This window comes from Sus scrofa, chromosome 5 (genome assembly GCF_054392235.1).
Source record: "Sus scrofa isolate SSC_HxYL_T2T_F1_AM1 chromosome 5, Sscrofa_HxYL_maternal_Yorkshire_Landrace_v2.0, whole genome shotgun sequence".
Taxonomy (NCBI): Eukaryota; Metazoa; Chordata; class Mammalia; order Artiodactyla; family Suidae; genus Sus; species Sus scrofa.
Window position 1 is genome coordinate 52,792,956 of NC_139387.1, and position 25,110 is coordinate 52,818,065.

General features: G+C 36.4%; 1 protein-coding gene across 2 annotated transcripts in view; it reads right to left on the reverse strand.

The window, feature by feature from the left end:
• Window positions 1-25,110, reverse strand: part of MRPS35 (mitochondrial ribosomal protein S35) — a 49,672-nt gene that overhangs the window by 5,607 nt on the left and 18,955 nt on the right. For both annotated transcript variants that reach the window (XR_014845255.1, NM_001244927.1), the window contains 2 exon segments: window positions 21,937-22,046; window positions 19,705-19,774 (listed from right to left, as the gene is read on the reverse strand). Coding sequence is in view for 1 of the 2 variants with exons in the window: in NM_001244927.1 (NP_001231856.1) it covers window positions 19,705-19,774; window positions 21,937-22,046 (180 nt within the window). In the remaining variant the exon portion in view is untranslated.

A 25,110-nucleotide genomic window follows, 5' to 3' on the forward strand; every position in this document is an offset into this window, starting at 1 on the left:
AAGCAATGCAGCACACACACTATAAATTTTGTAACATCTTCAGAGGACCACAGCAGCATCCCCCAAATAAACATATTACTACTCTTCTAGCCCCATGAATGAATAATCACACTAAATAGGATAGACAAAGGATACAAATAGCTCCCTAGCCATTCAGATTTTATTTTGCCACCAAGTAAGTTATGAAAAGACTAGCGATTTCCAAGCTTTTTTCCTTTCAGAATTACTGGTAGAGGGCTATATACCTGTGATTCCCCCAAGGTCAAACAGGAACAGGCGCAGGATTTACCATGCACTTCGATGTTTTATAGAACTGTGTTTAAATTCTAGCTTAATCACTTACTACGGTGACAGGCTTGTATTTCTATAAGAACTGATTCCCCAGAACTCTACTAAGGATTAAAAGAATAAAGAAGGGCTACATACTTAGAGTCCCTGGCTCAAAGTAAATACTAGGTAGGTGTTTGTTGTTAATATCACAACTCATTAAGAGTAAGGAAGAGTGGGGTTCAAACCCTCACTTGGCTACCTCCAAAATCTACGTTTCTAAGTCAAGGGCAGCACCACTGCTATCAAGCAGTAAAGTGAAAATTTACAGGCAAACACAAACACACACAAGGGTCCAAATGTTCTGCCATATTATTCCATCCACAAAATTATAGGACTGTGATATTTTTCATGATGCTTATTACTTCTCGTCTTCTTGATAAATGTTATCACTGATTAATCTTCTCAGTGCTTAAAAATAACTGAATTAAAATGTATTTGAAGAAATTATCACTGGAAACTTCCCAATCTAAAGGATACTGGGTTCAAGATACAGGAAGCACAGAGGGCCCCAAACAAATTGAACCCAAATAGACCCACACCAAGACACATCATAATAAAAATGGCAAAAGTTAGTGATAAAGAGAGGATCCTAAAGGCAGCAAGAGAAAAGCAGAATGTTACCTACAAGGGAACCCCCATAAGATTATCAGCTGATTTCTCTACAGAAACACTACAGGCCAGGAGGGAATGGCAAGAGATATTTAAAGTGCTCAAAGGAAAAAATATGCAACCTAGAATACTCTATCCAGCAAGAATATCATTTAAAATAGAAGGGGAGGAGTTCCCGTCGTGGCGCAGTGGTTAACGAATCCGACTAGGAACCATGAGGTTGCGGGTTCGGTCCCTGCCCTTGCTCAGTGGGTTAACGATCTGGCGTTGCCGTGAGCTGCGGTGTAGGTTGCAGACGCGGCTCGGATCCCGCGTTGCTGTGGCTCTGGCGTAGGCCGGTGGCTACAGCTCCGATTCAACCCCTAGCCTGGGAACCTCCATATGCCGAGGGAGCAGCCCATGAAATAGCAACAACAACAAAAAAAACAAAAGACAAAAAAAAAAAAAAAAAAAAAAAAAAAAAAAAAAATGTCAGCAGAAATCATTAAAACTAAAAAAAAAAAAAAAAAAAAAAAAAAAATAAAATAGAAGGGGAAATAAAAATTTTTTCCAACACACAAAAACTAAAAGAATACGGCAACACAAAACCCAGGTTAAAAGAAATACTGAAAGGGCTTCTCTAAACCAAAAAGAAAGGAAGGAAAGGGAAGAAAAAAGAAAAGAAAAAAAAAAAAAAAAAGAAGAAGAAGAGGAAGAACTAGGACTGAAGAAATCGCAATCAGAGAGCAGTCACTCAAATAAGCCAGCATACAGATTTAATCACGAACATGCTTCAAACAAAATAAAATTAAAAAGAAAAAAAGAAAAAAGAGTCATCAAAATCATAAAATGTGGGCAAGGGATGTTAGGAAATAAATAACCCTTTTTGTTTGTTTGTTTGTATGTTTCTCTTCTTAATTTTAATATAGTAATGAAGTGTTTGAACTTACAGGACCGATCAGGCTAAAACACACAATTATAGGACAGGGTTGGCATACTTAAAAAACAAAACCAAATATTGCATTCGCAAAAAATGAAAAAAAAAAACAACAACAAAACACTCAAGCAGATAATAACAGGAGACCATCCAACCAAAAAAAAAGAAAGGAAGAATGGAGAACCATAGAATCAACTGGAACACGAGGTTCAAATGGCAATAAATAATCATCTATCAATTATCACCTTAAATGTCAATGGACTGAATGCCCCAATCAAAAGACACAGAGTGGCTGAGTGGATAAAAAGGCAAAAACCTTCAATATGCTGCCTACAAGAAATTCACCTTAGGACAAAGGATACATATAGATTGAAAGTGAAAGGGTGGGGAAAAATATTTCACGCCAATAGACATGACAGAAAAGCAGGAGTTGCAACACTCATATCAGACAAAATAGACTTTAAAACAAAACACATTAAAGAAAGACAAAGAAGGACACTATTTAATGATTAAGGGATCCATCCAAGGAGAGGATGTTACTATCATCAACATATATGCCCCAAATACAGGAGCACCAAGATACATACAACAAATATTAACAGACAAAAAGGGAGATATTGATGAGAATACAATCATAGTAGGAGACCTTAATACCCCCCCTCACATCAATGGACAGATCCCCTAGACAGAAAACCAATAAAGCAACAGAGATTCTAAAGGAAACAATAGAAAAGTTAGACTTAATTGATATCTTCAGGACACCACATCCAAAAAAAGCAGAATACACATTCTTCTCAAATGCTCATGGAACATTCTCAAGAATCGACCACATATTGGGACACAAAGCTAACCTCAATAAATTTAGGAGCATAGAAATTATCTCAAGTATCTTCTCTGACCACAATGCCATGAAATTAGAAATCAACCATGGGAAAAGCAAAGAGAAAAAACCTACTACATGGAGACTAAACAACATGCTACTAAAAAACCAATAGGTCAATGAGGAAATCAAGAAGGAAATTAAAAACTACCTTGAAACAAATGATAATGAAGACACAACCTCTCAAAATCTATGGGATGCTGCGAAAGCAGTGCTCAGAGGGAAATTTATAGCAATACAGGCCTTTCTCAAAAAAGAAGAAAGATCCCAAATTGACAACTTAACCCTCCACCTAAATGAATTAGAAAAAGAACAAAAAAGTCCTAAAGTCAGCGGAAGGAAGGAAATTATAAAGATCAAAGAAGAAATCAACAAAATAGAGACTCAAAAAACAATAGAGAAAATTAATAAAACCAAGAACTGGTTCTTTGAAAAGGTAAACAAAATTGACAAACCCCTGGCCAGACTCACTAAAAAGAGGAGAGAAAGAACCCAAATAACCAAAATCAGAAATGAAAAAGGAGAAATCACAACGGATACAGCAGAAATACAAAAAACCATAAGAGAATACTATGAACAACTATACGGCAACAAGTTTGACAATCTGGAAGAAATGGACAATTTTCTAGAATCTTACAGCTTGCCAAAACTGAATCAAGCAGAAACAGACCAACTGAACAGACCGATCACTAGAAATGAAATTGAAGAGGTCATAAAATCACTCCCTACAAATAAAAGTCCAGGACCAGATGGCTTCACAGGTGAATTTTATCAAACGTATAAAGAGGAATTGGTGCCCATCCTCCTTCAACTCTTTCAAAAGGTTGAAGAAGAAGGAATACTCCCAAAGACATTCTATGAGGCCACCATCACCCTCATTCCAAAACCAGACAGAGATACCACCAAAACAGAAAACTATCGGCCAATATCATTGATGAATATAGATGCAAAAATTCTCAACAAAATCTTAGCCAACCGAATCCAACAACATATCAAAAAAATTATACACCATGACCAGGTTGGGTCCATCCCAGGTTCACAAGGATGGTTCAACATATGCAAATCAATCAGCATCATACACCACATTAACAAAAAAAAAAGTCAAAAATCATATGATCATCTCAATAGATGCAGAAAAAGCATTTGACAAAGTCCAACATCCATTCATGATCAAGACCCTCGCCAAAGTGGGTATAGAGGAAACATTCCTGAATATAATCAAAGCCATTTATGATAAACCCACAGCAAATATAATCCTCAATGGGGAAAAACTGAAAGCCTTCTCACTCCAATCTGGAACAAGACAGGGATGCCCACGCTCACCACTGCTCTTCAACATAGTTTTGGAAGTCTTAGCCACAGCAATTAGACAAACAAAACAAATAAAAGGCATCCATATAGGAAGAGAAGAGATCAAACTGTCACTGTATGCAGATGACATGATACTATACATAGAAAACCCTAAGGACTCAACCCAAAAACTACTTGAACTGATTAATAAATTCAGCAAAGTGGCAGGATATAAGATTAACATTCAGAAGTCAGTTGCATTTCTGTATACCAGCAATGAAATATTAGAAAAGGAATACAAAAATACGATACCTTTTAAAATTGCACCTCACAAAATCAAATACCTCGGAATACACCTGACCAAGGAGGTAAAGGACCTATATGCCGAGAACTACAAAACTTTAATCAAAGAAATCAAAGAAGATGGAAAGAAATGGAAAGACATTCCATGTTCCTGGATTGGGAAAATCAATATTGTAAAAATGGCCATACTACCCAAAGCAATCTACAGATTCAATGCAATCCCTATCAAATTACCCATGACATTTTTCACAGAACTAGAACAAACAATCCAAACATTTATATGGAACCACAAAAGACCCAGAATTGCCAAAGCAATCCTGAGAAACAAAAACCAAGCAGGAGGCATAACTCTCCCAGACTTCAAGAAATACTACAAAGCCACAGTCATCAAAACAGTGTGGTACTGGTATCAAAACAGACAGACAGACCAATGGAACAGAATAGAGAACCCGGAAATAAACCGACACCTATGGTCAATTAATCTTTGACAAGGGAGGCAAGAACATAAAATGGGAAAAAGAAAGTCTATTCAGCAAGCATTGCTGGGAAACCTGGACAGCTGCATGCAAAGCAATGAAACTAGAACACACCCTCACACCATGCACAAAAATAAACTCAAAATGGCTGAAAGACTTAAATATACGACAGGACACCATCAAACTCCTAGAAGAAAACATAGGCAAAACACTCTCTGACATCAACATCATGAATATTTTCTCAGGTCAGTCTCCCAAAGCAATAGAAACGAGAGCAAAAATAAACCCATGGGACCTCATCAAACTGAAAAGCTTTTGCACAGCAAAGGAAACCCAAAAGAAAACAAAAAGACAACTTACAGAATGGGAGAAAATAGTTTCAAATGATGCAACTGACAAGGGCTTAATCTCTAGAATATATAAGCAACTTATACAACCCAACAGCAAAAATACCAATCAACCAATGGAAAAGTGGGGCTTAATCTCTAGAATATATAAGCAACTTAAACAACTCAACAGCAAAAAAACCAATCAGTCAATGGAAAAATGGGCAAAAGACCTGAATAGACATTTCTCCAAAGAAGATATACAGATGGCCAACAAACACATGAAAAAATGCTCAACATCGCTGATTATAAGAGAAATGCAACTCAAAACTACCATGAGATACCACCTCACACCAGTCAGAATGGCCATCATTAATAAATCCACAAATAACAAGTGCTGGAGGGGCTGTGGAGAAAAGGGAACCCTCCTGCACTGCTGGTGGGAATGTAAACTGGTACAGCCACTACGGAGAACAGTTTGGCGATACCTTAGAAATCTATACATAGAACTTCCATATGACCCCGCAATCCCACTCTTGGGCATCTATCCGGACAAAGCTCTACTTAAAAGAGACACATGCACCCGCATGTTCATTGCAGCACTATTCACAATAGCCAGGACATGGAAACAACCCAAATGTCCATCAACAGATGATTGGATTAGGAAGATGTGGTATATGTACACAATGGAATACTATTCAGCCATAAAAAAGAATGACATAATGCCATTTGCAGCAACATGGATGGAACTAGAGAATCTCATCCTGAGTGAAATGAGCCAGAAAGATAAAGACAAATACCATATGATATCACTTATAACTGGAATCTAATATCCAGCACAAATGAACATCTCCTCAGAAAAGAAAATCATGGACTTGGAGAAGAGACTTGTGGTTGCCTGATGGGAGGGGGAGGGAGTGGGAGGGATCGGGAGCTTGGGCTTATCAGACACAACCGAGAATAGATTTACAAGGAGATCCTGCTGAATAGCATTGAGAACTATGTCTAGATACTCATGTTGCAACAGAAGAAAGGGTGGGGGAAAAATGTAATTGTAATGTATACATGTAAGGATAACCTGACCCCCTTGCTGTACAGTGGGAAAATAAAATTAAAAAAAAAAAAAACCTGAATTATTTCCAGGTTTCCTGCAGTCTCCTTTGGGTGCAGACTTTTTATGGCTAATCAAATGTAGAAAATGCAAATACACACAAATACACAAGACAGTATTCACCTCTTATAAAGACCTGTCTCAAGAAAAAAAAAAAAATCTGTTACATGAAAAAAGATCTTTCAAATATCTTTAGAATTTCTCACTTTTTCAAGCAGGAAAAAGAAAAACTAATTGTTACCACTATATTTGCCTTTTGACAGATGGCTGCCATCCAAATGAGGCTTGTCAGTAAAGAAAGAAGAGTACTAACTGGAAGAGTTGCGGGTTTAAATGATAGGTTAAGAAGCAATCCCAATGGATCCCTCACTGGGACTGAACTCTGCCTTGAACTCTGGCTTCTGGTTAGGTTTGGCCAACAGGCAGCACCAGCAAGGGACCTAGAGAATGATGGAGAGTGAGGTCAGCGGTTTCCCACAGTTCCTGTCAGGTGGCTCTCTCTCGGGTTCTGCAGTACCTCCTTCCCCTGCACCTTCAGACAGGGGATGTAATGGCACCCAGCTCTCACCTGTGAACTGCACCCTCACTTGTTTCTGTTCCTGAACCTTTGTAAAATGTCTTCTTAATAAGATATCTTCAAAATGAAGACAAAAAAAAAAAAAAAGCAATTCCAAAATAATCTTCTAGTCTTCATCAGTGATAAAAAGGTATTAACATTTTATATAATGATTGTCACTTCAGAATATTTTTTATTTAAGAGGTATAAATATAAAATCCTTGACGGAAAGAAACTCCAAATTTTTTCATTTAATTTTACATTATGATTTCCATTTTCAAATAGGATGTAATAGGTCACAGTATACCTTTGCTTTGGCTACAAGTGGAAAAAAAGTCAGATAATTGATCAAAATAAATAAATCTTAAAGATATGAGAGAGTGCCAGAATTAATAAGAACTAGGTGAATGTAAATTCCAGGCTGCAAGGATATGAGGAGGGTCCTTCTAAAAATCCCTAGCCATTCTCTTCCCCATAGCCATTTTCCAGTTCTATATGAGGCTGGTGCTTGGACTTTGCAGGACTCTACTTGGGAAAAGAGTAAGCAAGGTTGAAGCTTTTACCCAGGGCTTTTGAGACAGACTGGAATTGAAGAGCCCCAAACTGACTAGTTTTCGTTCTGGGATTACTTATGGGAAGAAGCTGGAGAATCGGAATCAAGCTTCTAAAAAAGAGAGAAATCTGCTGTAATCTCATAGTGTTTAAGAGCCAAAATCCTACCAAGAGGGGTAAGTCCTATTTCAAAGACACAACTCATCTCCCTTCAAGACATCTGCTAGATTTTGCTGCAAGGGCTAGTGATTTCCAAGCTAAATTCAAAACTTCTGAAGGGCACAAGCAACTCAGGGACTTTCAGAAATGTGGAAACAGACTCATCAAGCTCCCAATCAAAAGCCTAGAAGGCTATGCCTGAGAAAAGAAACAAGTCAAAGATGTATTAAATCTCACAAAAACTACAACCCAGTCTTCCTCCAGCTCAATCCTGATTGGATGAAAAAGATGAGCCCCCTAACCCTCTCTGTAGAAGAGGAAAAAGAAGAAATTCTTTCTGATGAATGACATCAACTGGAGCTTCTACACACAATGTCTTTTATACACAATGTCTTTTATTCACAACCTCTGGCTTGCAATAAAGAACTACTAGACACTTGAAACATTTGAGGAAGAGAAAATTGTAACTAATAACAAAGGAAAGCAAACAATTAGAAGCAGACCTTCAGATGATCCAGATAAATGAAGTTAGCAAATAAGAACTTTATGATTTAAAGGAAGTATTAAGTAAAGAAAAAGAATAGAAATACAGTTTGAGAAAAGAATTTCAATGAAGAATTGGTTTCTATAAAGAATGAACAATAAACACAATATCTGAAATTAATAAATCATTGGGTAGTTTTTTAAAAAGTCTGGCTACAATAAAATTTCGTAACTGCGAAGACAGAGCAGCATATATATCTATCTCATATAAATACTATGGAATCAAAACTAAGAGATTCTGAAACCTCTTTTTTATATTATACTAATTAACTCCCTCTAAGATTCCTGGTGATCTATTTAACAAAGTCCACCAAATCCAAAACTGGGAAGACAACTCTTGTATGTCTGCTATACACTGAATGTTTACATCTCCCCAAAATTCATGTTGAAATGAAATCACCAAAGTGATAGTAACTGAAGGTGGGGGTTGCTGGCAGGTGATTAGGTCATGAGCCCTCTTGAATGGGATCACTGCCATTATAAAAGAGACCCAGGAGAACATTCTTGACCTTTCACCTTGTAAGGACATAGCAAGATTTATGAAAACAGGAAGCAGACCTTCACTAGACACCAAATTTGCTGGTGCTTTGATCCTGGGACATCCCAGCTTCCAAAATTGTGAGAAAGACATTTGTTTTTTATAAATGACCTAGCCTGCGGTGTTCTGTTAGAGCCTAAACAGACTAAGACAATGTCCTATACAAATAAAAATTAAACCTTTTTTTTAAAGCTTGAGAAAATAGATTTTGGGGAAATTAAGTCTAGATCACTAATTCTTCATGATCAGTGAAGATGATATTATTTAGTACTCTAAAAACATGTAATTTTCACTAGCAAAAACCTAAAATTTTTCCATAACTTCCAACTTTAAAAAGCTACGGTGCTAAATTAAAAAAGATAAACAATCAGATATCGTATACTTACTGGAAGAATACAATACCAACTATGCAACAGTTTTTAAAAAAGTCAAATTAGAATGTGATTAAGGCTCTAGATCCAGTTATTAATTTTTTTTTTCAGGGCCACAACCATGGCATGTGCAAGTTCCCAGGCTAGGGGTCGAATCAGAGCTGTTGCTGCCAGTCTACACCACAGCCACAGCAACATGGGATTCGAGCCATGTCTGCAACCCACACCACAGCTCACAGCAGCACTAGATCCTTAACCCACTGAGTGAGGCCAGGGAACAAACTGAGTCCTCATGGATACTAGCCGGGTTTGTTTCTACCGAGGCACAATGGAACTCCCTAGTTTGGTTTATAGTTTTGTTCTCCTTTCCCTTGGCATGGCCAGTCCTATAAATTCTGAAATAGTGAAAGTTATGCTTTCTAATATACAGACTGAAGGAGTGGAAATTAGTCTCCAGAGAGAAAAGAGTAAGTCAGTTACCAACAGAGCAATAGAGCCCAGAGACTAAAAGCCCCCACACTGTCCTACTTCCTGTTCCTATCCATTCCTGAGACCTTTAAGCATCCTCATCCTAGTATCTTTTCTGTCTAAGCTCATGAATTTCTGTGACTCACAACAAGGGGGGTCTCAACTAATACAGGTGCTTAGAAGAGAGGCTCAAGGATAGAGAGCTTAGAGTTGTTGAATATATATAGTAATTTGCACCACCTGGGAGAGTGTGCAGAATGAGGAAAAAAGAGGGCAAGTACAAAACTTGGGAAATAATTAAATTTAATTAATTTGGACTAAAACACAGAGTAGACACTTCTAGAAACATGACACATTCTAGTTAGAAATTTTATAGTTAAATGGCTCAGCATTATTTGTAAATACGCAGAATCTTTAAGATGTTATACTTTTTTTTTTTTTTTGGTCTTTTTGCCTTTTCTAGGGCCGCTCCCATGGCATACAGAGGTTCCCAGGCTAGGGGGTCCAATCAGAGCTGTAGCTGCCGGCCTACACCAGAGCCACAGCAAAGCCAGATCCGAGCCGTGTCTGCAACCTACACCACAGCTCACAGCAACGCCGGATCGTTAACCCATAGAGCAAGACCAGGGATCAAATCTGCAACCTCATGGTTCCTAGTTGGATTCGTTAACCACTGAGCCACATCGGGAACTCCCAAGATGTTATACTTAAAATGACAATTTTGAAATAAGATTTTTACACTTATGTAACTTAAATTGGCCTTTTTGGGAACAGTTTCCTTTTTCAAAAAAATACTATTCTTTAACTTCATTGTTTTTCTACAAATAGCTCATTTTTTTTTACATTTAAGACTTTTAAAAATAGGCACATTAAAAATCAACTATAATAATAAGAAAATTTGAAAATAAAAAAAAATTAAAAAATAAAATGCACTGAATTCTGGTATAGTATCACCAGGCTGTAGTTCTATACACATCTTCACAGAAAAGACAGAAATTACTGAAAAGTAAAAGACAAAATAATCATCTATAATTTTACTGCCCAAAGATAATCTCCATCAGTACTGGTAATACTTGGTGCATGTCCTTCTGAATTCACTTTTGTAAAGCATAGCTATGAGTACATCTTATTTATAATTTTGTTCCTTGACTAATAATTTACTGCCAAATTTTTAGCTTTTGAAATCACACTCAGGATTATGGCGATCAACTGTTTTGAGTTTCTTTTTTTGAAGTTTAATTGGCATGTATTAATTTTAAAGCATAAACAGTAGTGTACTCAAATTGGAAGGGGGAGAGCAATTAAAAATACTAATGTAAGCTCAATTTGATGGTCATTTAGGCAGTTTGATTAGTTTGTGGACTTCTATTTTAATACCTCAACTATCAGACATTTCCAATTTCACCATTTAATTTATGTGTTTATAATACATATCCATATAAATGGTTTCTCTTTTCTTCCCTGCCTATGATGAGAGAATCTTTTCTGTCTACAACCCCAGAGGAAGCAACCTTCCATTCCACACGATCCTGTTCTCTTTTCCACACAGTCCCAGGTGCTGGGCTGTCCTGGGACTGCCAGTCTAGTAGGAAACCTGGAGTTGAACAGGATCCAGTCAGATCAAGACTGAGATCTCAGGAGAGGAAGTAGCATCCACAAAGGCTGGCGGCAGGATCAAGCTTTGTACATTCAGGGCTGAATAAAGGCCAAAGTGAGGAGAGAGCCATGTGATGAGTGAGCACCTTACAGTAACTCATTCAACTTTGACAACAACCTTCTGAGGTAGTACTATTACTATATGTTTTACAGATCAGGAAATTGAAGCCCAGAGCAATGAAATAATCTGCCCCAAATCATACTGCTTCTGAGTGGTAGAACATGTTCCAAGGAACATAGAGACATGGCAAAAAGAACAAAAGAACAATTTGAACCTATCATTTTTTTCTTTGTAAGCATAAATTCAATAAAAGGAAAACACAATAGCTACTCACGCAATGATCAGTGAATTCTGATGTAACAGAAGGCAAAGAAGTATCTGTTCCACTAAGCACACAAATGTGTCACCTTCTCCCATCTTATTTACAACTCACTTAGCCTAGGACATGAATCACAGTAATATTCCACTTCGCATGATTACAAGTAAGCCATTGTGCTAGATGAGGGAAAACAGTTTGACCATTTAAAAAAATCCAAGTTATTTGAAAGTCACAAAAAATAGGGAAGAGCAGATCAGTTTTTTAAAAAAATTACTGAATGGTGAGATGTCAGACATTGACTATATGCCATAAAAGCAAGGAAAGGAAGGCTAGCTGGTGGAGGGAGGAGGGACAAAGGATGGGAGCAAACATTTAAGAGATTACATCTGAGGTGTATTAAAGGATTCACATGAATTTGTAAAACTGATCAATTTGAAATAAGGATTATAAGCAAAGAGAACAGCATATGCAAAGTTATGAAAGAACACCTTATGTTCATTATGGTATAGAATATATAACCAACATTCCCTGAGTAGCTGGTAATGAGGTGGCAAACTGCTGTGAACAGAAATACTAAGGAATTTAGATTTTATCCTAGGTAACAGCGAACCACTGAAGGATTTTATAAAGGAATATGATACAACAAACATGACTTTAACAGCAGTAGGGAAGAGGGATGAGACAGGAAAATCAATAAAGCTGTTATAGATATTCAGGCAAAAAATGATGAAGACCCATTCTAGGAGGGAAGCAGTAGGGATAAAGAGAAAACAGTTTTTTTATTTATTTATTTGTCTTTTTAGGGCACATGGAAGTTCCCAGGCAAGAGGTCAAATCAGAGCTGTAGCCACCTGCCACAGCCACAGCCACAGCAACACCAGATCCAAGCTGTGTCTGTGACCTACACCACAGCTCAGGCAACGCCGGATCCTTATCCCAGTGAGCGAGGCTGGGGATCTAACCTACGTCCTCACGGATACTAGTCAGATTGGTTTCCGCTGAGCCACGATGGGAACTCTGAGAAAACACTTTTAAGAGATATTTAAAAGCTAAAACTTGAAAAGATCTGGTGACTTATTAGATATCAGGGGAGAGGGCAAGGGGAGAAAACAGTGTAACTCTTAAGATTCATGACTTCAGCCACTGGGTGGGAATTTTTCCTAATGGCCTTTAAATGTAGCATAGGCTCCAAAGCATCAGATACAAAATGAAGCCTTGCGTGAAGCCAAAGAGATATGAGACATGTCACTTTATTGTATCACTAACACATTCAAGGACAGCTGCCTATTGGCTACCACATCAAACTCCCCAAAATCTATGTATGAATGATGTACAAATCCTTCCTTTTTCTTGTCCCTTTCATTCTAATTCCCATACCATAGCCTCAGTGCTGACACTAGGGATGTACATAAACTGTCTTAGAAGAGCTAGACCTTCTAATTGGTTTCTTTATTAAAATACCCAAAGACAGGAAATTATTCACAATCCAGAGCTCAGCAACAGAGCCTTTAGAATACAATATGCTTGGATCTCACCTCCAGAGATTCTGAACTCTTTCCATTTAAATATTTGAAAAAAACACAACCAAATGAAAAACTAACCTAATCTACATATAAACCCAAATCATACATCCAGGAAAATTAAGTATCTCAAACGGCTGCAAAGATATTTCTTAAAAATTGGGCATAATTATTGATTATTAATTGTTAAGAATTTCATTAATAGCTCATTAATAAGCTACACAAGTAAGCTAATTATTGCTAATGTCTAACAAGTACACTACATTTTATATAACTGAAAACCTTCTACTTCAAAAGTCTATTTATGTGTATCCTATTTGTGGCACAGCAGAAACGAATCCAACTACTATCCATGAGGATGTGGGTTTGATCCCCGGCCTTGCTCAGTGGGTCGAGGATCTGGTGTTGCTGTGAGCTGTGGTATGAATCGCAGATGCTGTGGTATGTGTCGTTGCTGTGGCTGTGGTGTAGGCCTGTAGCTGTAGCTCCAATTTGACCTCTAGTCTGGGAACTTCCATGTGCTGACTTCTGTGTGCTGAGGATGCGGCCCTAAAAAGCAAAAATAAATAAAGAATAGACAAAGTTTCAATAGCTGTTATTAAACACTTAGTGTTCTTATCTAGCACTGACCCAGATATTTTGAAGAACAAAATACATTAAGATCAGACACATGCTAATTAGAGTCTTATAAGATTAGTTAGAAGAACAAAACATACACAGAAACAATCCATGGAACATGGACTAAGGCAACTTCTGAAGTCAAAAAAAAAGTATAACTCGCTATCTATGCAAAGTAAGAGTCAGACGAAGAATAAGAGGCTGAGATATATCTGGGAAGGGATTAGTATCCAAAATATGTAAAGAACTCATACAACCGAACAGCAAAAATAACAACATTTTGGCAGAGGATTTGAATAGTGTTCCAAGGAAGACATACAGATGGCTGACAAGCACCTGAGAATGTGCTCAACATCACTAATCATCAGGCAAATGCAAATCAAAACCACAATGAGATACCACCTCATACCTGTTAGAATGGCTGTTACCCAAAAGACAAGAAATTACAAGTGTTGGTGAGGATGTGGAGAAAACAGAACCTTTGTACACTGTTGATGGGAATGTAAATTGACAGTATGGAGGTTCCTCAAAAAATTAAAAACAGGACTACCATTTCATAAAGCAGTTTCACTTCTGAGTATTTATCTGAAGGAAATTAAAACTCTGACTTGAAAAGATATCTGCACGCCCATGTTCACTGAGGCATTATTTATAATAGCTAAGACACGGAAACGACCTAAGTGTCCAAGGACAAATGAATGGATAAGTTACATACACATATGTATATATACAACGCCATTAAAAAAGAAAAGGAAATCCTGCCATTTACAACAACATGGATGGACCTTGAGGGAGTTAGATGCTAAGTGAAATTAGTCAGACAGAGAAAGACAAATACTTTATGATCTCACTTACATGTGGAATATAAAGAACAAAAAAACCTGAGAACTCACAGAACTAGAGAACAACTGGTGTTGTTTGGAGGCTGGGGTTGGTGGGTGGCAAGATGGGTGAAGGTGATCAAAAGGTATAAACTTCCAGTTATAAAATAAGTAAGTCATAGGGATGCAATGTATAGCATGGTGACTATAATTAGTAATACTGTATAATACAGTTGCTAAGACAGACCTTAAAAGTTTTTATAAGAAAAAAATTTTTATTAACCATGTGCAGTGATGGATATTAATTTTGAAATACTGTGGTGATCATTTTGTAGTATATATATAAACTATGTGGTACACCCGAAAATAAGATGTTACCTGTGAATTTTATCTCAATTTTTTAAAAAAGGCTCAAAATGGATATCAATTAAAGCCTTTAAGGATAAGAAAGAAATAAGTAGAGAAAAATTTAAAAAATAAATAATAAACTATACAACTTCATAATATTTCATAATATTTATAATATTATAACACTTTCATAATATTTATTACTAAACCAACTTGCTTCAACTACTGTTCCTCAGTGGAAGAGATCGCATTTTCCCCCTTTGGTATTAACCTCCGTATCCAACAACACCAAGCAAATAAGAGACAACCAGTAAACATATGCCCATCAATCAATAAACAGTTCATTTTAATGAAAGCACACTTGATTGTATGAGAATGGTTTCCTTGTGAAATGTGCCTTTTCAAACATCTAGTAAAATGCTACTAGTTCAATATTGCCCTCCTGATGCAAATCTACACTCCGTAAATAAGCTATACAACCTGCTCACAGCCTGGCTCTGAATTATTTTTTCAATCTCATCTCCTACCTCTGCCCTTTTGGTCATAGGCCTTGGCTACACCAAACTTCTTCCTGCTCTCTAAACCACCAGGCCTACAGAGTCCTTCACCCACTTCTCTACTGCACACTCGTACTCATCTTCCCATACCAGTCACCACCTCTGTGGCGCTTCCAGGGAGAAATAATCCTAGTCTGCATCTCTCCTAGCACTGTTTCCAACCTCCATTACCTAGAGAAACGGACTATATTATAAGCACTAAGTCCCTCTGGAAATAAAGGTAACTAAAAGCAGAGGTTCATTTATTATTGATAATCCCACCGATACCTATCACTGTACCTTGTAAACCAGAAAAAAAGAAAACAGCAAACATCATTCAAGCATTCTCTAATATAACACAGCAATGTATGTGCATGTTGAGCACACAAAAGACCACAATGAACTCATAAACCAACAGATTAGGAGTTCCCGTCATGGTTCATGGTTAACAAGTCCAACTAGGAACCATGAGGTTGCAGGTTCCATCCCTGGCCTCACTCAGTGGGTTAAGGATCCAGCGTTGCCATACACTGTGGTGTAGGTCGCAGACGTGGCTTGGATCCCAAGTTGTTGTGGTTTTGGCATAGGCCGTTGGCTACAGCACCGATTAGACCCCTAGCCTGGGAACCTCCGTATGCTGTGGGTGTGGCTCTAGAAAAGACAGAAAGACAAAAAAATCAGAAAATAAACCATCAGATTAAATGGTGATTATGGCTCTGCAGGATTTGTAATTTTCATCAGAAATACTTGCAATAAGGTCCCCTTTAAAAATAAACTCTTTTAGTGAGTATAAAATTACCCTCTTTATCCATTTTGTTACAAACCTAGGTACAGTTCAGGCTGGTAATAAAACTATCATGGAGTCTTAAAACAGTCAAAAATTCAAAGCTTAAAAAGCAATCATCAGTAATTAAATAGCAAAATCATATACGAACCCTCTGAATCTGATTTCAGATCTCCACATTTTCTAAATGAAGTGTTTATTTTCTTTGCCCCTCTGTTTTAGTCTAGCTTTTGTGTTTAAGCCATTCTGTAAAATGTTTCCTTCAATCCTTACTTAATCAAATCACTTGCAGAAAGTTTAAAAAACATGTAACAAAGTTAACATTTAGGAAGTTTTGTTATCAGTTGAGTCAGAATGTGACTCAGATCTATGTTCTAAAAATGCAAATACTACAGGGCACAGATCTGACTTTACTTAGCGTTTGTCAAGTTAAATGTAAATTATACAGAAATTAGGAATAAATGAATTTGAAATTCTAAGATAAATCTTTCTTGATTTTAGTAGTCAACAACAATATTAATAGCCACTATTTAACGAGCATCCACTATTTGCCAAACATTCCACATAAATTCTCTCTGATCCGATCAAAAGCCCTTAGAAATCAGAGTCTCAGACATTAAACACCTGGCCAAGGCTACAATGCTAACAAGTAATGTGATTCAAATCCAAATCTAAATGGTTCCAAAGGTTAAAACTTGAATTAATTCTATGCTAACAATGTGTAATACTGAAATATTAAGTCAAATTTCCACAAGTCTCTTTGCTTCTTTGCACTGCCAAAGGATAAATGCTTTAATGTTTATCTCTTGCTTATCACCTTCTTAGCACTGCAATAATCATTATTTGAAGCATTGCTAAGCCTCTATGACTGAAGTCTTTGCTTTGTGAAGTCTATGCTTTTTGAATATGAAAATTAATAAAGAAAACCTCAACTAAACTTGGTCAGGAATGGTCTGTAGAGGGAGCTCTCACGCATTCTCACTATTATTTGCATGCACTGACCTTCGTTAACATACCCCACTTGGAAGTAGCACACCTTGTACTCCCAAACAGAAAGTGCAACTACTTTAACAATCCCAAAGGAAGAATTTCTCCTTGCTCAGCAATAGCCCAGGCAACGAGAAACAGCTCAGTAAATGAAAAACCATCGTCACTCTAAAACTCCTACTTTCCTCCCATGAACTTTCATTTAGAACAGCCTGACCCAACTCCCTTTTCCCTATAAAAAAGCAGGCTTCCTTCCTTTGTTCTCTGGACTTGCCTATGCTTTGCCATAGACTGCACGTACCAAAATGCAATTATTTGCTGTTCCCGAAAAACCTATTTTATTGTTTTAGGTCAACAAGTTCTACCTTGATACTGCTATATAGTTAACCTGTTTTGAATAGCACACAACAGTAACTCCCTTATGCTGAAGTCTAGCCAAATACCTTTTGAGAGAAGTTTTAGTAATATGTTATATAAAACTACTCACAACTTTCATTCAATTCTACGTCGAGATAACCTCCAGAGCTTAGCTTTTAGGTATTAAGTGCTCTGAAACTAGCCTCAAAAATAAAGGAATGAATTAAAAGGGGGCTCTCTAAATATTTGATTAAATACCAGGTGGTAACATCAATTTCAAGTATGAATTCCATGCTGTTGAAGGAAAAAAGTTTCAATTCAATAAAAATTCTGTTCCACCAGCTCTGCAAAATTTCACGGCCCATCTACATTCTCTTAAAGCTTCTTCACTGATGGTACTTGTTTAGAAAGGATCAAGAGCCAAATTTAATAAAGGAATTATTTAATTATATCTGTTTAGGACAGTTGTATGTGGCTACTTATTCTGGCATCAAAGTAATCAGCATCAAAGATCAAAGGCTTCTTGCGTGAATACAGAAAACAAGCTTGTTTGGATTTTATGTCATGGAACCACTGAAAGAATTCAGTAAATCAACTTTCACTGAATTTATTTATGCCTGCCATTTCCTTTGGGGCAAATTCATTTTACAGGCTGCTGGCAAAATAAGAGACTTAAACTGGTTGGCTTTTATTGTTTGGTATTAACTATTTAACATGTTGCTGGTTCAAAAGGGTACATAATTATTTCAAGCCAAAGGCATTTATAAAATCAAATGACAGGAAAGAGAGATGAACTGCTATTATGATTACTCCTGAAGCCAGGAACTAGAAAATTGGGATGAATTATGATAATTAGAATAACTCAAAAGCAAAGAAGAGCTATCAGCTACTTTTTGTTCTTTATCAACCTTGCAACACAGTTTTCTTTTATTTTCCACTCATTCTCTTGTGCTAAAAAATAAGCTGTTTTACTATTAACACCAATGAAATCTGCAATGAAAAGAGCTGTATGTGTTCACAGAATTACTTAGAGATGAAAGGAGAGCCCAAAGACCATTTAATGTACCTAACTGCACATGCACAAAGAACATGTTCCTTTGATCATATCCCCACTAAGTAGCCAATAGATGGAATATTTTCTACCTATTAAATAGCCCACCTCATCTTTAGATGAATCCCATAGAAAGGTTTTACTCAGTGAATAAGTCTTTGTTTCACTATTGCTTTTACTTTGTTCTATCCTTAAGTTATGAAAAACAAACCTAACTCTTCTTTCAGATGAAGTCCTTTGAACATCTAAGGAGAGTGACTCTTTCTCCGCTACCTCCTTTCCTTCAAATGTCCCTCGCATGAAATGCTATTGAGTCCCACTGTCTATGTTGTGCAAGCTTTAATGTACATACCTAAAATTATTTTAATTTTTAAAAACATTATTTAAAATTTTTAGTTAGCTAAACATATGAATGACTTTCATGAGTTGATGCTCATGCACAGAAAATCTTCCTTCTAAATGTGTATATTTATATTAAAACCAAATAAATTCAGTCAGACACAAGACTGTTTTTATACTATTTAAATAAATAACTGCCCTTAATTGTCTCCAATGCATAACAGTGAAATGCTCACATGAAAGTCAATTTGTTAACTAAAATTTTAATAGATATTTAAAGTACCTTTCTATAAAGCTTTGGAGCTTTGTTCTATAGCTTTTTTGGATAACAGGATGAATTACAGTCTCAAGTTACACAGCTGATGATTTCCCTTCTGTAACTTTGACAACTTTAACCCAAACAACAACAAAAACCAAGTAAAAAATTCTGAATTTTGCAGTCTAAGTCAGAAACTCTGAACTTTAAAGGAATTTTAATCATCTGATTTCTGAAGGTCCTGAAAAGGACTGCACAATCTATTTCAAGATCCTCATTTTCGGAGTTCCCGTGTGGCTCACTGGAAACAAAACTGACTAGGAACCATTAGGTTTCAGGTTCGATCCCTGGCCTCGCCCAGTGGGTTAAGGATCTGGCGTTGTTGTAAACTGTGGTGTAGGTTGCAGACACAGCTGGGATCTGGAGTTACTGTGACTGTGGTGTAGGCCGATTTGACCCCTAGCCTGGGAACCTCCACATGCTTCGAATGCGGTCCTGAAAAGCAACAACAACAAAACCCTCATTTCCAATGCCAACACAAATTATCTATAATATTTCACATGTCCTTAGCTTAAACAGCGGTTCATTTAACACTGAACTGAGTGCTGGCTACACAGACTGTTTTGAAAGGCTAACACTATCCAAATTACAATGACAAAATTATTACACATTCACACACTTACCCAGGACTCATGGTATAAAACTGTTAGTAGATATACTGCATAATCATAATTCTGTCTCTTTAAAGGGCACCTTTAAAAGAGAGGGAGGAAGTCAAAATTCTAAAAATTCAGTACATAGATTAATTTGCAAAATATACAAATACCAAATAAAAAGGATAATATATCCTGGAATTCTGCATCTGTCTTAGGAAAATTCTGTTCTTGGAATAAGAATGATATGAAGTTTATGACTTGAGGACACTGAAAACTGATACTATTTTTACCATCATTTAGAGGATCTCCGCTTTTACCACTAACAAAGTTATTCATATCTGATAATAGTTTCACACCATTTTTAGTATGACTGTACCTAAACCAAGTGCTCTTCATGATCTCAGGGCTAAGAGTCTGCGATGGCGTGAACCTATCTGCTGAATTCATTTAAAAAAACACAATAGAGAGGAGTTCCCGTTGTGGTTCAGGGGTAACGAACCAGACTAGTATCCATGAGGACTTGGGTTTGAACCCTGGCCCTACTCAGTAGGTTAAAGATCCAGCACTGTCGTGAGCTGTGGTATAGGTCGAAGACGTGGCTCAGATCTGGCACTGCTGTGGCTGTGGCATAGGTCTGAAACTGCATCTCTGATTTGACCCCTAACCTGGGAACTTCTATATGCGGCATGTGTGGTCAAAAAAAAAAAAAAAACCCAGAGAGATCAGAGATGGATGCCAATCTAAATGTTCATCCTGATCTCCCTAGAGCTGATTCCTTTTTAAAATGAGCTACACTACACAATGCTGCATTTTTTGCTGTTGTATTTAAAACGGAACTAATAACCTAATATTAGATAAAACTTCTACATAAATATAAGATGGTATGTTTAACCTTAGGTTAATAAAATATTATAGAAAAGGAGACAATTACTTCTAATTTCTTGAAATATACAACTATCACATGACAACTGACTTTGACTGTATACTCTGTTCATTCTATATTTAGATTTCATAGTCTTCTATTCTACATAGTTGTTACCATAATATATACATATACACACCGAAACTTGTAAACTTAAGGAAAAAAAGCAACATTGTCAGAAATCTATAGAATTTCTAACACTGACATTTCAAAGGTATTTTGAAAAACTGTACCAACTAAAATCATAGTAGTGTTTTACATTCTCTAAAGCTAGCAAAAAAGATATTAACATATTTGAAATTTTTCTCTCATAAGGTAATAATCTAAAATAGTTTTCCCAAGCTTTTCCCACCTCTACACTGCTGTCGCTTCTGTATGTACATCATGCTATGTCTTTTTTTTTTTTTTTTGGCTTGTTTAGGGACATGCTCGAGGCATATGGAAGTTATGGGGTGAATTGGAATTGCAGCTGCTGGCCTATACCACAACCACAGCAATGCCAGATCCCAGCTGCATCTGTGACCTACACCACAGCTCACTGTCATGTTGGATCCTTAACCCACTGAGCAGGGCCAGGGATCAACCTGCGTCCTCATGGATACTAGTCGTCTTTGTTACTGCTGAGCCACAACAAGAACTCCCCATGCTACTTCTTTATACCATCAAGAAGCAAGATATAAAAACTTCTTTATACCACTAAGTGATACTGACACTTCCAACTGCTTTGCAAGTAGGATAGGGAGGAAGAGAGGATTATGTTCCTACTTGCTCTTCTCCAAAGATCTTTTGATATTTTGATATAATTTAGAAACAACCAAAGAATAATTCTAGACATAAACATTTAACAAAAACATACCAATAACCTTTCCTTACCTCAAATGACCTAATTTATAAATTCATAAACAATAAATTTAATATTGCTTTTACAAACTTCTACACTAGCAGTGAAATTCTGCTTATTTACAAAAGTCCCCTGGTAAATTAAATTTCCGTATTTAATTTATAATTTTGGTTGTGAGCTATAAGATTTCTATTCTAGACTTTGCAGAAACCTCCTTTAAGCATTATCATTGGTAAGTCATACTTTCATTTTTTTCTAACATCTTCCCTGAGTTTTATATACACAAATATATTAAAATCAAGATTAAAAATCACGACAGTAATTTAACTCAGCTAAGCAAGGCTTTTCGCATACATAAAGATCATAGCACAGCAGGCTAGTGTGAAAATATTAAAAATATAAATAGGAGAACATCTCTGACCTAACAGGTTAATCCAAGGACTACGAAGAACTGAAGGACAATAAAGTAACACATGCTGAATGTTCCTTTCTTTACCTGTCTGTTTTGATGGTAAGCACATCTGTGCTCTTGCAGTATCGATCTCCTACAAGTTTAATAAGTTTCTTCTTTGCATGATCATCTAAATTCAAACTGGAAAGTTTAACCTTAAAAATACAAGAAAAAAAATTGAAAAAAAATTTCTTTACATACTTTAATGAAAAAAAAAGTGGCAATATTATTTGTAGTAACATTAAACTGACCAAAAAACCCTCCTTTTTATATAGAGTTAGCAATTCACATGTGTCATGAAGCCTGATCTCATTCACAGGAAAAAAAAAAAAAACATCAGGAGGAGCAAACTGGAGTTCTTTGAAAGTTCTGAGCATTAATACCTTTCCTAAAAGAACCAATAACATTTCTCTTAAATAAATGAAATTATGGTGCTTATGAGTAGTATTAACAGAATTTTAACTCAATTAATATTAGTAAAGCTAGAATATAAAATTAAATGGATAAACAACAAGGTCCTACTATACAGCACAGAGAACAATATTCAATATCCTGTGATAAACCATAATGGAAAAGAATATATATACATACACACACACGTATAACTGAGTCTCTTTGCTGTACAGCAGGAATTAAAACATTGTAGATAACCATATTTCAATTAAAAAAATTAAACAGATAAAACATAAGGACTTTAAGAATTTTTACCATGCCATTATGAGACCCATATTACTGCAACAGTTTAGAAGCATTTATTTTTAAAGCTACAGACATCTCATGGAGGCTAGAATACAGCATTCATGAAGGATCAAAACATTAAAAATAATTCAGTTCAATATTTCTCAAAATGTGAATACAAGTCCCATAGGCTGCTAAAAAGAATCATTTCTTTAAAAAAGCCTGTTTCTATTTAATGCACTTGGGAAACACCAAGTTAAATCGGGTTCTTCCGGGCAGGATTTCTTAGAGAAGGCAACACGTTAAAGAACATTCTGAAATTTCAAAATGCAGGGTTACATAATAATCCCCGAATTTATTCAACCTCAGATTCTACTTTTCAAGGGACAGCTCATGGAGTTAGTCTTCCCTAAAACATGTTCTATTAAGTGTGGGACTAAATAAACACACCTCTTAATGTGCAGAGAATTATGGCCTGGGCTGAATGTATTATCTAGAGATGAGTAGGCTTGATCTTGGCAAATAGGTAAGTCCCTAGACTACAGTTAAATAAGGTAAACTATAGATTATTTTTCCACGGAAAGCATTAAGAATAAGCAAGAATTAAAAGTGCACGAAGAAAAAAGCTAAATAAGATTTTGCAATCCCATCTATTTCTTCCCTCTAGTTTCAATGACCCTGCATTTCCCTCAAGACAACCTAGTGTAAGAGTTTATTTATTTTCCCATTTTTCCTACTAGACTGCAAACCCTTGAGAGTAAGAACATTTGTCTTGTTTCTGGCAATGACCTAGCACCTAAAAAGCATGCAACATACACTAGCTGAATGAATACAAAAATTTTAAAAGGGAGGATGTATTGTTTTTTATGTTTCAAGCACAGTGAATTTTTACTTTTTTATTTTTATTTTTTATTTTGTCTTTTCTAGGGCTGCATCCGCAGCACAGGGAGGTTCTCAGGCTATGGGTCTAATTGGAGTTGTAGCTGCTGGCCTACACCAGAGCCACAGCAACGCCAGATCCAAGCCACATCTGCGACCTACACCGCAGCTCATGGTAATGCCGGATTCTTAACCTACTGAGTGAGGCCAGGGATCGAACACGCAACCTCATGGTTCCTAGTCGGATTCATTAACCACTGAGCCACGAGGGGAAATCTGAAGCTCAGTGAATTTTTAAATTTGGTCTAGAGAAAACAGGAAATTTAAAAACAGATAAATAAGCACCCGAAGAATATAAGCAGTAAGGGCACAATTATTAAATACCAATCCTATAGAATGGTCATATGTTGTAGGCAATGTGAAATTACCACAGTCCCCTGAAAAAATATATGTCAACAAGGTAATCAGCTTGATGGATAAAATAAGCTATTTTATGATTCTGATTGTTAATAACATGGAAAACTACCTATAAGAAATCATAAAATATACCTACATTATAATTATGAAAATACATGCATATATGCATGCATACAGATAGAAAAAATGGTTTTTACATTAGGATAGTAAAACGTAGTCATTTTTCCTTTTAAAACTCCTTCAATGAAATCACAACGTTTAACAATAAATTTTAAAATTTATCATTTAAAAAATTTAACTGTTCTACTTTTCTATGTAGGACGTAGTCCAAAAAAAGTGGCAGCAATGCTGATCATTACTGTAACAACTGCTTTAAAACTCATGTTCACACTAACATTTTATAAATAGGTCGGAAACTGCCGTGTGGAGCACTCACGCCACCTGCTAGCACTCAAAGGCATTGCAAAATTGGTGGGGTTTTTTTTGATAACGAAAAGAAATTTTTTTTAACCTTTTATTATTTTTTTTCTACTGTACAGCATGGTGACCCAGTTACACATACATATATATACATTCTTTTTTCTCACATTATCATGTTCCATAAGTGACTAGACAGAGTTCCCAGTGCTACACAGCAGGATCTCATTGCTAATCCGTTACAAAGGCACTAGTCTGCATCTATTAACCCCAAGCTCCCAGTCCACCCCACTCCCTCCCCCTCCCCCTTAGCAACCACAAGTCTATTCTCCAAGTCCATGATTTTCTTTTCTGTGGGAAGGTTCATTTGTGCTGGATGGAACTAGAGACTCTCATACTGAGTGAAGTAAGTTGAAAAGAGAAAGACAAATACCATATGATATCACTTATATCTGGAATCAAAATTGGTGTTCTTTAACTTGGACAAATAATCTTTGAAGCTGAGTGACATTCATTTGTCATTCTATTTCCAAAATTCCAAAGAATCCTTAGACTTCTCTTCTATCAATATTATATTTCAAACAATCAACACTGTACCAGTAACATTATCCTCTAAACAATGCTGACATTTCAAATCATAGGAGGTTGTAATTATACATGTGAATCTTCAAATGTCTCATTAAAAAGAGCTATATAAGGAGTTCCAGTCTTGGGTCAGCAGGTTAAGAACCCAACTAGTATTTGTGAGGATGCAGGTTCAATCCCTGGCCTTACTCAGTGGGTTAGGGATAGGGCATTGCCATGAGCTGTGGTGTAGGACACAAATGA